This window comes from Lepisma saccharinum, chromosome 2 (genome assembly GCF_977018435.1).
Source record: "Lepisma saccharinum chromosome 2, izLepSacc3.1, whole genome shotgun sequence".
Lineage (NCBI taxonomy): Eukaryota > Metazoa > Arthropoda > Insecta > Zygentoma > Lepismatidae > Lepisma > Lepisma saccharinum.
In genome coordinates this window covers 31888003-31901885 of record NC_139230.1, presented here as the reverse complement: position 1 = coordinate 31901885, position 13883 = coordinate 31888003, and the positions used below count along the sequence as shown (strand labels likewise).

The 13883-nt window shown below is 36.3% G+C and overlaps 1 protein-coding gene across 1 annotated transcript in view; it reads right to left on the bottom strand.

Annotated features, from left to right (window-relative positions):
• The window catches only part of LOC145981679 (RNA-binding protein Nova-1-like), a 37758-nt gene that overhangs the window by 13439 nt on the left and 10436 nt on the right, over positions 1-13883 (bottom strand). The window contains exons 2-3 of the mRNA XM_083115069.1: positions 6832-6966; positions 3364-3474 (exon numbers count right to left, since the gene is read on the bottom strand). Coding sequence (XP_082971195.1) covers positions 3364-3474; positions 6832-6914 — 194 coding nt within the window. The 5' untranslated portion in view covers positions 6915-6966. The remainder of the gene's footprint in view (positions 1-3363; positions 3475-6831; positions 6967-13883) is intronic.

The following is a 13883-nucleotide window of genomic DNA, read 5'->3' as shown; positions in this document are numbered from 1 at the left end:
GGCTGTTCTGTGTAATCTGTGGTCTTCTGTTGACAAGTTAAGACACATCACTTCCTTGTTTATTGTTTGGAAAAATCGTTATTTCTTTGAATAATCTCATTATGTTTGTAACATTTTCAATATCCCTATATTGTAAACCTTACATAATCAGAAAATTGACATATATATATGCTTAGTTCAATTTTCGGCTATTAGAGGGCGTCGCCCCCTGAATAGCTCTACCGGTGCTGCCTCTAGTGGCAAAACTTGGTGCTTGTGGGCTAGCCGTAACCTCGGCACACAGCCGCACTTGCATTCGATCGCCTGGGAACGGAACGGCAACAACCAGCCTTGCTGCACTGACGTCCTTTTCCTCGCCGGAGGAGAGAGACGTACCTGACCATGCTGTTGGTAGAATAGAGGCCAGCCATTTCAGCCAAGAGTGTGATGGGCCTTCAACTTAGAACATAGGACTACAAACTGAGTGTGGTGCACGTAGCAATAGAGGCAGAACTTTGTGTATTAGGTACGTAAACTCTCCCCGTGCAATAGGAACATAACATCGTATTTTTTGCCGTATCTGTGTCGTAATTTTTACGTTCCCCTTTTTTTATTTTTACATTAAGGCGATAAAGACTTGTATGTTCAACACCCCCCCCCCCCCCATTGTCCTCCTTGAGTGCTCATTGATAGACCAATTGTCCATGTACCTTTTTTGTCAAAATGGACAAAACAATAAAAATTGGGCGTGACGTATCTGAACAGAATTAATGTATATTTGTTGATCTTTGTGCCCTAAATGTTTATTCAGACTATTTGCGCCTAGTGCATACATAAATAACCTAAGAACGGGCGCACGCTAATTTAATGAACAGTCAAGCCTCCATCTTCGTACTAGCAGTGCAATTTTCTCCGCCCATTTAACGTTTGTCTAGTGATTCAAAAACCAAGTTTAATTAATTTGGAACTTGCAGAAAAAAAACTACGATCCTTTATTGACTCCCTAGTTGGGACAGAACTAGTTATTCCTGTTACTCTCTCCCCCTCCTTTGCGGTAGCATTAGAATACCCAAGGATCAGAATAATAGCATTAATAAGTGAGGTATGGTTATACCCAATTGCATTAATTAATGTATTGGTTAAATGTTGAATTTACAATTGTGTAATTGAGTGTGTTGCAATAATGCATGCACGTGTACGTAACGCGTATTTATGATTGATGCTCAATTAAATGCTAATGGTTGAATAGGTGCATGCTAGAAATGAACGCGTGGCTGTACGCTTTTGACAAGTATAGACATTTCATGTATGATTATTGTTAAAGTTGATACTGTTTCTTTTATGAACAGTCTTGTTTTGGAGAAATAAAACTGTGTTATTGAGCAATTAAATTTATCTTCTTCATGGTTGGAATTTTAAGTACACTATTTTTGTTTGCTACCTTTTGAATTCTAGTTCGTTAGCTAATGTAAGGAACGTACGTCACCAGACGAATAATAACTAAAAATACGAGTGGGTTTTGTGGGGCATTTGTTGTAAAAAGAGAGAGGTAAAGACGTTGGTTTAATTACTAAAACTACTACATACAATGGAGAAGGCTTAAAAGGCTATTCATTGTCAGGACCCTTTGTTTATGCACATATAATATATATATATATATATATACACGTGTTTTTCTCTTACAGGGCCTTTGTCTCGCGCTTCTCGCATGTTCTGCTCGTAAACTCCCACATTACCTTGCGAGAAGTGCGACACAAATTTAGTATTTGTAACTGATAGTACGGGTCTCAATTTCATTTTTTGCAGCTGCGGTTGCCGCGCAGCCGCTTCCAATTTAAATATCGCGAGCAACAGCAACTTGACCCCAACTAATACGTTACATGTTGCTATGTAAATGAAACTTAAGTGTGTCAACATACTTATTTACCTAGAAAAATAACATTGCGGTACTTTCTTTACAAATTATGTTGCATTTTTTGATGTGAAAGAACAAAATATATACTATGTACACAACCCAATATGGCCTAAAAGTTACTTTTAACAAAATCTTCACTGCACCCATGTTATTATGTTATTATTATTATGTTATGTTATTATGTTATCCAATTTTCAGAAAACGTTCAGAAATGTTCCTTCTTATGAATCTTTCTGACTTTGTACAACATTAGAAACAATCGCAAATCTTAAGTAGGCCATATTGGGTTCAGGTACCTTAATTTGGGCAAGAGATTATATATTTAAAGATAATACTATTAAAACAAAAAGAGAGGTTACTTCCTTACTGAAAAAAACTAAAATAGTTCCATTAATTTTTCTACACACACAATATGCATTTTCCCATTTCATAAACAATAAAATTTGAAGCCATATGAGTGCACTGTATTATTATGCATAAATACAGGGTGGTCCAAAAATATGGAGACACCCAAATAAAAGTTGAATGACATACTGTTTTGCAAAACTAATACTGTAGATTTATAATAGGGGTGAGGAGAGGGGAATGTTATAGGGCATATCACAATGATGGCCGACATCTTGAATTCAACTTCAAAATTTTGAATGGAAACCGTAGCTTGGGACACCTCAATTGAATAGGAAATTGTCTCAAGTTCATTGGTATGCTTATTACTGCTCTAGTACCAACAGTGACAAAGTTATGAATATATCTTTGTTGTCACCCCCAAACAAAGCTAGTTATGAACCCAAGTACTTTCACATTTAAATGATGTATCCAATGTGCTGACCATCCCAATGAACTGCTAAAGCCAGTCTCGATCCCCATTCATGTTTAAAGTGTCTGCGGTAATGCTGGTATTTGGGTGTCTCCATACTTTTGGACCACCCTGTGTAATGAGTAAAACATGTGGTGTATATATCGTAATCACTCTCCTGAGTTGCTCATATAGAATGAAAGGGGATGGATATCAATCCTCTGTCAGTCTCTATAGATGATAGACCTGAAACCATGGCCTCAGAAGTGACCAGCAGATGGGAAATGAGGGTCATGGGTTAGTGGAAATGGAAATCTTCAGTTTTCCTTTTGGTGACAGTCTCTACCAAACTGGTCAGGTTGTGAAAAAGGCTGATAGAGTAGTTCCTTCCATTGTGTCTGTTGATAGTACCAAGGGGTGAGAAGCACATGGAAAATGTCACATATGAACTTTCAACATGAAATAAGTATATCGATTTGAAAATAATAATAGATTATATTGATCTATCACTGCTAAACTTACTACTCCCCAGTGTACATCAGTGTGTAGTGTTTGTTCACCTCAAAAAGCTCTCAAGCTTATTGCATGCAGCTCATATGCTGTCTTCAAATATAGTTTTCTCCAATGTCAAGGTAATAAAAATTAAAGATTTTAAAACAAATATAGTACTAACGAGGATATTTTAATGGTGGTCTTGGTTTCATCCATAATTTCCTTCAGTTTTCTTGCTCCTTCTCCAAGAATTTCCCCAATGCGATCGTCTGGTACCTGGATCTTCAGCTCACTGAAAATGAAAATATATATATAATAACAAAAACTGAACACAACCATTCACAAAAAAGAGCATACAAAGCATTCTTTATACTTTGTATTCTCTTTTTGTGATCTCAAATATCTACTGCATGAATAGTTTATTTATGTACTAAAACTGCCCCCTCCCTAATTGCCACCACTGCCAGTGTCTTGTAAATTTTAAGCTTTTTATTTCTTGAAATAAGTTTGTTTCTGAACATCTGCTTATTTCAAAATATGCATGATTGCCTGCCTGTATCATTTCCTTTATTACTTTACTCATATCATTGTCCCCAGATATTCGAAACAAGGGACTCCCTCAAACTTTTTCTCCCCAATTGTCCACCTTGAGGTGCTCTTCTGATCTCAGAGTTAGACATTCTCATGTACTTACTCTTCTTTTCATTTACAGTAAGCCCAATTTTAATTGCTTCCTTTCCATTTGCCCATAAATTTGTTTGTTTTCCTTGAATGGAAAAAAACTGCCCACCATTGAAAATTACATAGTCAAAATCTGCACGATGTGACAACAAAGCAGTACATCAAACCTCACATATGAAAACTTAACATCACCAGTAGGTCATAGTCTTTGTGATGTTACAACAGATATGTAATTGGTGTATTTACTTATTTTTGACAAATTATTATTACAGATAATTAAAGATACATTGACATATTTTTTCACACATTATTCATTGTCAAAATTGCTATTGCTGCAGATGACTTGAAGAAAGTTATGCAGTTTGTAATAGTCTATCATTCGGAATCAAATCATGGCAGTCTTCCTGAATCAGCTTTTGGTTTGTGGGATGTCTTGAAAGCAACTGCCTTATAATCCGAAAATAACCATACACAAACGATATGAAAATGTTCATGGACACAAATTATAATATATGGGGGGAAATATCAATAGGCCTAATGAAATAAAAAGTTGCAGCAAGTGGTTAGACGAAACATGCCTAGTGAATGAGAAGACATTGCAGAAGAGAGAGAGAGAGCTGGAGTAGTGTGTTAGGGTATCCTCCTTATAAACTCTGACATTTTGATCAGCTGTTTGAGTCTCCACTAAGCCAATATTCTTTCTTTTCTTCAGGTTTCAATGCATGGCAGTTAATAATGTATGCTTATTAAATTATCCAACTGTAGTATTTGTGTTTGCTTATATTATCAATACAAACATTTCAAGAATGAAGAGCCTCGTTTGAGAATGTTATTAATAATATTGCTTCTTCCTTGAAAATATTGGCACAGGTTTAATGTGTTCAATGGAATAATTTACTTCTCCACATATCCAACAAATGATAATAATAATAAGGATAAAAATAATAATAAAATTAAGGAAAAAGCTAAAATAGTAATTACATGTGGGTTCTTGCCTTTACTAGGTAGACGTTTATTGCTAAACTTTGTCTTGAGGGGTTACACCGAGAATATCATGTGGTTCATTCATGACTTCAGGCAACATTGAGTATTACTGTAAAAGGATTTGCTTTCTATAATGTGAATGTCTTGCCATCAGAATTGGAAGTATGTTTTTCCGAAGAAGAGGATTTCATCTCTAAGGAAAGTGAGGATGTGAAAGAATGAGAAACTGAATATTGAAGAACATATGATATAGCTTATTCAGTTTCATAATTTTGAACCTGCACATATGGTCCATACTGGAACCAACCTCTAATATATGTATAAGATCGGGTTATATGTAAGGAAGAATTCATACCGAAGAAACACGCAACATGCGACATGCAACACGCGACACGAGTGTTTCACACCCAAGGGACAATATGCACACAATACTGGTTTCTTTTCTCAGTTTGCATGATGGTACCGATATAATTGCATTAATCAGTTTATTAGTCACCCAAAAATAATGTATCAAGAGACATTGTTACATGTAAACTGTGTTGTAAAATTTGTGCAAGTTACTGAAACTTGTGAGAGGCATGTTGTGCATGAGAAATCTGAGAAATAATATGCACTGACCTCAAACTGTATACGCTAGACTTTTCAGCCTGAATAAAGCGAATACCTAAACACTAGAGAAATGGTTCTCAACCGTCTTGAAACCATGTCACAGTATTTTTTTAAGTCAATGCCCTTAGCCGAAGAATTTTCCTCGTAAATCTTTACAGTATTGAAGATTTTATGCATGAATTAATATGTAACTATGAAAGTAAATATTGATAAATAAATTCTAGCATAATCATAAGAGTAATAATAGTTTGATTACGTGTGTAGGATTGTTGACAAATATAAAAATATGGAAGACAAAGTGGTAACGTCGTCTCCTTGTAATTAAGTGATCCGGTTCGATAACCGGTGTAAGCACCGGGCAGATCCAGTTCTGATTAGTCTATTCGTGCATAAAATGGACTTAAAGAATGAAAACTCACAACTCAAATATGATATTGGGATTATGATAGTTGTCAACCAGTTTCAACAGAACATTTCGGTGCTCAGTATAGTTGATATGAGGGCACGGTATCAGGTCGCAGCCCGGCAGTTAAAAAACAATGCACTAGAGTACTTTACCATGTTGACTAATATATTTTGGATTAAAGTTCCTCCATAAGCTGACTTTTTCAAACAAAAGCAGTCAGGTAAATGGCCAAAACACGGCCTCTTTTCACGATGTTGAAGGCAAATTACAGCCGATAGATAACTGCATCAAAAAATAAAAGCGAAATGAACGTTGTGTTTAAAACATTGTACATATCGATACTTTATTATATCAACAAATTAGAGGTTCAAACATAATACCGGTTGGGCTCTCTTCTAGAGTCTAAATACAGCTCGTTGGAATGAAGCATTCGCTGTGCATGCGCGAACAACAAACTGAAGCAACACGATGCACGGTGTTGAGAAAACGGCACAGTCTGAAAGGCACGTAAGTGACACGCGACACGTGCATCTTGCAGTGTCTCTTCGGTTCGAAAGGTTGCATTGATAACTGAGTGTTGGCTTCCAAGCGACGCGTGTTTCGTGTTGCATGTCACGTGTTGCTTGTTTCTTCCGTATGAATTCTCCCTAAGACAAGATGGATTTGGAAACTTAATTCAAGCAGGGGGTATTATTTGCAATTTGTAAAAAGTACTGCAATTTCAATAGTATGGAAATATTCCAAATACTGACTGTGTATCAGGTGCCAATAAAGTGCATGCGCTACAGTTCTACAACTACAAGAAAGTCATTTATTTGCCTGAAGCTTTAATGACTTCCTGTCAATGGTTATGCACCTAAAAAAATTCTCCAGAAATTAGAACCTAAGAAAGTATGATTTATTCTGCACAGAAAGTGCATAGTTTGTAAGTATTTTAACATTTAACCATTAAGGAATTGGAGAACTCACCTAAGAGCTTGTTCAGTTTGGGCAGGCATGTTAGGCAAAGCCTTCCCTCCTTTAAATTTCTGTGATTTCCCTCGTCTGTCCATTTGGATTTGTGATCAATTTATTCAAAAATAATCAATTTTCTTTTTCAGGGCACTGAAATTAAAAATAAAAATATTTTACATTAATATTAAAAGCACAATTATTGATTATAGAGAACACACTGCATCCCTCATCACCAAGTGCATATTGTAGCTATAAAAATTTGTAAATAGGCAGGCAAAGAGAGAAAAGATGAAAGAGGTACTTCAAAAGGAACTACAAAATAAAAAATGCAGTGAATGCTTTAGCCAGATACACACTTATTAACTTTTGCATTCTGTTACATTTCTCTTTTATTTTTTTATTTTTTTTTTGTCCACTTTTAGCAACTTTAGCAACACAGTATTCAGTCTGTGCATCATGTAAGCAACAACCTGCAGGTGCAGCTTGTAATGTTGCTTCAGTTCGAAAGGTTTCATGTTTTGTAAACGGTTTGTTTCCGACTGACATGTATCGCTTGTTGCCTGCGAAGCGACAGACATAGGAATTTCAGACTGAAGTGACAAGTGATATGGCCCTTTTAATCCATAAGGAAGCATTCATCATGCATTCTAACAGACCATGCAGCACACAAGCAATAAGCTACACATACAGCTTGTCGAGTCAAAAAAAGTTCAAAAGACTATTTATTTCTGAAGGTTGATTTCCGTAATATATGTGTTGCATGTTGCTTCGGTCTGAAAGTTCAGTAAGTGAATGCTCTTTTTTCATTACTGCTAGAAATATTATAAGAACTTCTGTGCACTGTGAAAATGGATTGTCTTCTTTAAATTCTAAGCTTGCCGCTGTGTGTAGTGTGAAAACAAAAACCTATCCAGAACTGTAATACTCAGCTCATTACACAAAGGAAAGGATTTCCTGTTGATACTATTATCAAATATCTCCTTCTAAAATAAAGCCTTTGTGCAGTGTTTCTAGGGTGTTAGAAACATATTAACTTTTAAAAGAATAAACAAATAATAAATTTCATTAAAAGCAAAGCCCTCAATTATCTTCATGCAGTTTACAATATTTTCTTTAACTAGCCATTCTCTATTTAAATTCTTTTCACAAAAAATCTGAATCAGTATTCTAATAATTGCATTTGTATCTGAAGTATTATCACAACATAAAATTAATAACCTTGAATGAATGGAAAAATGGGAAATCACGTTGGGTTACTTTCCCTTATTAAGGGGGTTCTAAAGCCATGCTAAAGCATAGACCCAAATTTCTAAGGATAGCCATACAATTAATATAGATTTATTACGGAAGAAATTTTCTGACATAAAAGATTGTTTTATTCACTAGAACATGTGAACCTTATAATTTTGTTACGATTGAAGGGATTTAAGTAAATAACAGAAAATAAAATGTCTCTGTCATGTTCAAACTGCTGCATACAGATGGCGCTGAAGGGGTAGTTTTGTTAATACCGGTGCATTTTTTAAAGTTGCCAGTCTATTAAGGATGATTTTTACGAAACGGTCTTCACAAGTTTCTTGTTTCAAGTATTAGGAGCACTGTGTGTAAATATAAACTCAGTTTGTGCATCCATAAACTAGTTCTTATATTAATAATTTTTGAGGTGGCGTTTCATCCTCAAGATATTTATATCAAATGCTGTTGGCAAGTTTACATTCCGTATGTTATTACAATATGTTGATCGTCATGTTTGATTGATCATGTGTGGGAAATGGGGAAAGTGAGACAAAAGTATGGAAGTAAAAGACACCCATTTTGCTCTAGAAAATGATGGGCCCAAAGAATACCTCGTGAACGTGAAAAGCAAGAAAGAACTAAAAGGTAAGTCTTGATTATATTTAATTGCTTGCTCGCATCTGTTACAGATATCAAGTTTGCTACATAATACAGATGGACATTTCTCACACAGTATACATATTGGTTATTATGTTTCTTTACACATTTTTTTTTCAATCAAAATGAACGTATTGTCTGCATGTGAGGTGTAAAAGAAACGCTTATAGTTTTCCTTGTGAGTGAAGTTTTGAAATTCACAATCCATACGATTTCTGTTCACTTATTTCGTACAAACAGAATGCGAGGTCAAGGACAATTGTTGATTATTTAAGGTACACGGATATGTGCTTGCAAACTCTTAGTAGCCAGTTAATTAACAAATTCACTTTGCCCTTGCACCATCTTCAATACCGGAGTTCCATTATTTGTGACTAATAATAAATCGATTATTGTTTTGTCCATACAATGTGATATATTTTTCATTGTATTAGTTTATATATATGCTAAACTGTAATATAGCAAAACTATGAACATTTACGTATCTAGGATATCCTTCTAAAGTCTAAGCATTTCACAGCATAGAAAGGTTAGGCTACATGTATTTAATGTTTTGAATATGCTCCAATGTGTAGGTTTTTCATAAATAGAGAAAATTACAACAATAATTTTAAATATCCCAAATTAATCATAAAAATAGCTAATATGTTCCGGCCTCCCCGATGGCGCAGTGGTAGCGTCGTCGGCTTGTAATCAAGGGGTCCCATGTTCGATACCCGGTGGAGACACATAGAGGTTCGAATCCCACTTTAAACTGTAGGGCCAGTCCTGATTAGCCTTACTGTGCATAAAGTGGACTTAAAACACCAAATCAATTAATCAATCAAGCTAATATGTTCCCTATTAATATGCAAAAACACACATACATGCACACACAGTATGCAGAGGGTACAGACATATAAACTTGAGCCGGCGCACGGGGGGGAGTCGTTAGCACTCAAGTTCGAGCACTTATGGTTCAAATCCATGCCTCGGCATGGTTGTTTGTGAGTGTCCATTCATCAATTTTATCATATCATCATTCATCCCCATATTTGCAAATTACCCAAACATGGCACAAAAGACGAAGTAAAATAAAGCAAATCAATCATATAAACGTGATATTTCATAGCATATTCTCCAAATATGAAAATAAATTAAACATAAAGTCGTCTATGGCTTTACCTTTTTCAGACATTGTTTGCTTATCAGATGTTTGTGACAACATGTGTCAATAGCTCTGATTGATAATGTCGAGCTTCGTCACAATTACACACTGCTCTTATTTTTATAGCTACTTATAATAATGTAAAAATCACAATTCATTTTTAGCATTTATTTGCTTTTCTTATGTTTCTTAAAGAATCATGTGAGCATTATTTTGTCTTGTGTTGTATGTCTGAAGTCTTATACCTGATTTCAATCATGCCTTTCTTTCGCAGGTATGCAGTAGACAATCCACATGCACCCTTATCGCACAACAATGAGGAGCCCTCTTATCTACACACACTACAAGAAACACCTCCACTCAATGCATGTAAGAGCGATACATGTGAAGATAGTTCTTTAAGTTCATTATCGCCAATCACAACCACATTTGAAAGACTTAAAAGGGAGTGCATTATGGAGACAATTTTACCATATGTGACATGGGTCACGTAATTGAACAGGAACGATTACTGGAGGCGCATTCATATAAATGCAATTTTGGGGGCTCCATGATTCTAGTTAAAACATCACAGAATGGACTGGAGAGTAAGTGCTTCTATGAGTGTAACAAAAGTGAATGTTCTCATATGCACACAATTACAAGCATTTCAGGGGATAATCCAATTTCTATAAACATGGCTACCATTCTAGGAGCCCTATCAGCTGGCAGTTCATACTCTCTTGAAGAAGAGAAATTCTCGTCCATGAATATTAAACATATGAGCCAACCAACGTTTATTCATCATGAGAAATCTCTGGACGACATAATAAAGAAGTGTACAAATGAAGCTTTAAATAAAGCAATTGCCGAAGAGAAGTTAGAGGTGACATCGATTCAGAAAACTTCCATAACATTACAGCTATTGTTGATGGCGGCTGGTGGAAAAGAAGCTACGGTCATGGGTACAATGCATCGTCAGGAGTGGTAAGTGAAGATATGGTAAATATAGAAGGTAAAGCTATCCCCTGAGCATTGCACCGTACCATGAAAGCAAATGGGGGTGTGGATGTAAGGCCTTCCACATTCATGACCAATTTATCCCCCAGGATAGCCCCCAGGTACCCATTGATTTGAGCTAGAGTGAGCCCCAGAGTTGCTTTATGCGGGGAACAAGGCCGGAAAAATTCGAACTTAGATGACCCACCCCCGGAATCGAACCCGGGTTTTCCGCTTGACAGTCAAGACGCCCCATCAACTAGACCACAGCGGCTCTACCGGTAGTAAGTATCTAAATTAATAGTTTCAATAGCAATTTTGTTAATCGATTGTTAACTTAATCGCATTGTAATCAAGGAGTGCCGGGTTCGGTACCCGGTGGAGGATCATAGTGGTTCGAATTCCACTTGGAACTGTGGGTCCAGTACCGATTAGCCTTTTTGTGCATAAAGTAAACTCAAAATCAAACTACTCAAACATTAGTCTAGCTCGTTTAGTGATTTTGAGTTGATCCTTTATCCTCATTGTGCAAGTGCAGCACATATCCAAATCACGTGGATAAACCTAATGGTGAGAAGTAGGTGTTTGTGTTCTTTGTAGTGAAAAAGTTAAATAGAATGGCCCGTCCCTCATATTCCCTGCCACTGATGAAAGTGAAGAGGAACAATTATAGAAATAAAAACATCATTCCTTCCTCCTGACTATAATTCATATCAGATTCACAAGATCTGCCAATGTTCTATACACTATTGGATCATTAAAAAAGTGTCATCTGCAAAATGGGATGTAAGCTGCCTAAAATGGAATTTGCTTTTCTGAAGAAGAAAATATTTAACTTATTCTGTAGGGTTACAGCAACTTATATTCATAAAAAAATAATGTAACAAATAACTAGCTTTATTTGTGATGACTACAGTGCAGAGAACATCTAAAGTAGTACTGTCCAGTGTAATAATTCTCATTCCCAGAATACAGCAGATTCCGGAGGAGTTTCAAACACTGAGAAAGAGGGTGAGAAAAAGAGGGGAGTTGGCAAAAGAGAAAGAATGCGTACCAGAGCTAGAATAGAAAAACTTCAGACGAAACGTAAAGCAATTGGCCATAAAGGGGCACTAATATCGAGGATTATGATAAATTTCAATGAAGATAAGTTACTAGTTGAGTAGTTTACATTCACCTAACAACTTACAAATCCACCCATCCAAAAACACACGTGCATGCAAACATCACAACTGCTAGAAAATTACCAAGGACATTGCATCTCACTGACCAAATTAATGGTTGTGCTTTAGAATTTTGTCTATGTCATAAAATTGATGTATAAAGACAGTTGTTGAAATTTGTTGTTGACTATTTGCTAATTATGAATTTGATTTTCTATTTCAGGCAGTTATTATTGGAGCCGAAACACAGTCCTTGCTGTTTGTTGGCGTGAGAAATAAAGTGTATCTGATATGTCGCGCAATTGATGAAGAAAAAATGAAACCAAGAATCCACATATGTTTCAAAAACTGCCAAGGGCCATCTACTGCCATGGAAGCAGACATCATTGCGGATGGCCTAAATTATATTGAAGAAGTGCACCGCTTGCACTGCACTAGACTGATTGTTGACGGTGATGCAACCACGATGACCAAAGTGTGTGAATGTGTATCATATGGTTCGCGTATACTAAAAATTGAATGTGCCAATCATGCTGTCAGAAGATTTAGTCGTGCTCTGGACAAAATTTCTTCTCCTAGCAAACGTTTTCCAGGCCCTTTAGGTGTCAAATCGAGGAACTCTTTGAAAAAACGATTATCACGACTTGCTGTTGGAGTTCGGTTAGTGATTAACTCCTGTGCAGTAAAGAATACGAAAGAAATTACGGAAACTAGACATCAGAATTTCAGAAAACAATTGAGGAATGTCATTTGTCATGTGTTTGGCCGTCATCAAAAGTGTGGAGAATTTTGCATGAGAAAGGAATTTGATCCTGATGGTGACTGTTACATTCAAATGAAAGAGAGTGGTGTTTTAGGAAAAGTTGAGCAAGAATTTGACAGGACGATAATAGCCATTGCGAATACATTATTGTGGAATGCTACCAACAATCCAGCTGAAAGCTACATGAGTCAGTTTGCGAAAGCTGTAGGAGGTAAAAGGGTGGATTTTTCTAGAGCTGGAAGCATTCAACGTAGAGCTTGTGTAGCTGCATTGGCATACCAAACTTGAGGCCAAGGGTGGAATGATGCTGTACACAGAGAACTTTCAGGTGTCAGTCCTCCTTCTTCTGTAACGTCATTTATTAGGAGGCGGGAACAAAGCAGCGTGAAAAGAAAATGCCGTAGAACACAATTTGTTCAAGTTTCAGAACAACGCAAGTTTAGTAAACAAATTCTTGCTGGCGGCAATAATCGTTATGGAACTAACCCAAGAGTTCCAGATCTTTCAAAAGAAATATTTAACAATCTAGCTGAAAGATATGTAAATAGATTGAGTGTATCAACGGCAGATGAGGTTGAAGTACTAAAACATGGTCAAGCCAATAGCGAGAGATGGCATGAAGAAAGAAGTAAAAGAATACCATCTTCTTTGTTCAAAGATGTTGCTGCACGAAAACCAACAACACATACTTCTTGTTTGGTAAAAAGAAAAACGAATCTCCATGAAAATAGCAGCTGTGCCCTTTCACTAGTTTATGGAAGGGATAATGAACCAGAAGCTCATAGGCAATATGCAAGTTTCCACCCAAATTATAATGTACAGCAATGTGGATTATTTGTACATAAAATGCACCCCTTTTTATGTACTAGTCTAGATGGTTTGGTGAACAGTGACCGTTTAATGGAGATAAAATGTCCATACAATGCCCGAGAATGTATAAGACTTGTTGACTTCACTAGAAGTAGCAGTATCGGGTTTAAAGTAAACGAAAACTGCAAGTTGTACCTTAGAAAAGAACACTGCTATTATTATCAAATACAAGGCCAGTTGGAAATAACAGACAGAGACTGGTGTGATTTGTTTGTATGGTCCCCAAATGATACCCAGACAATAAGAATTCTTC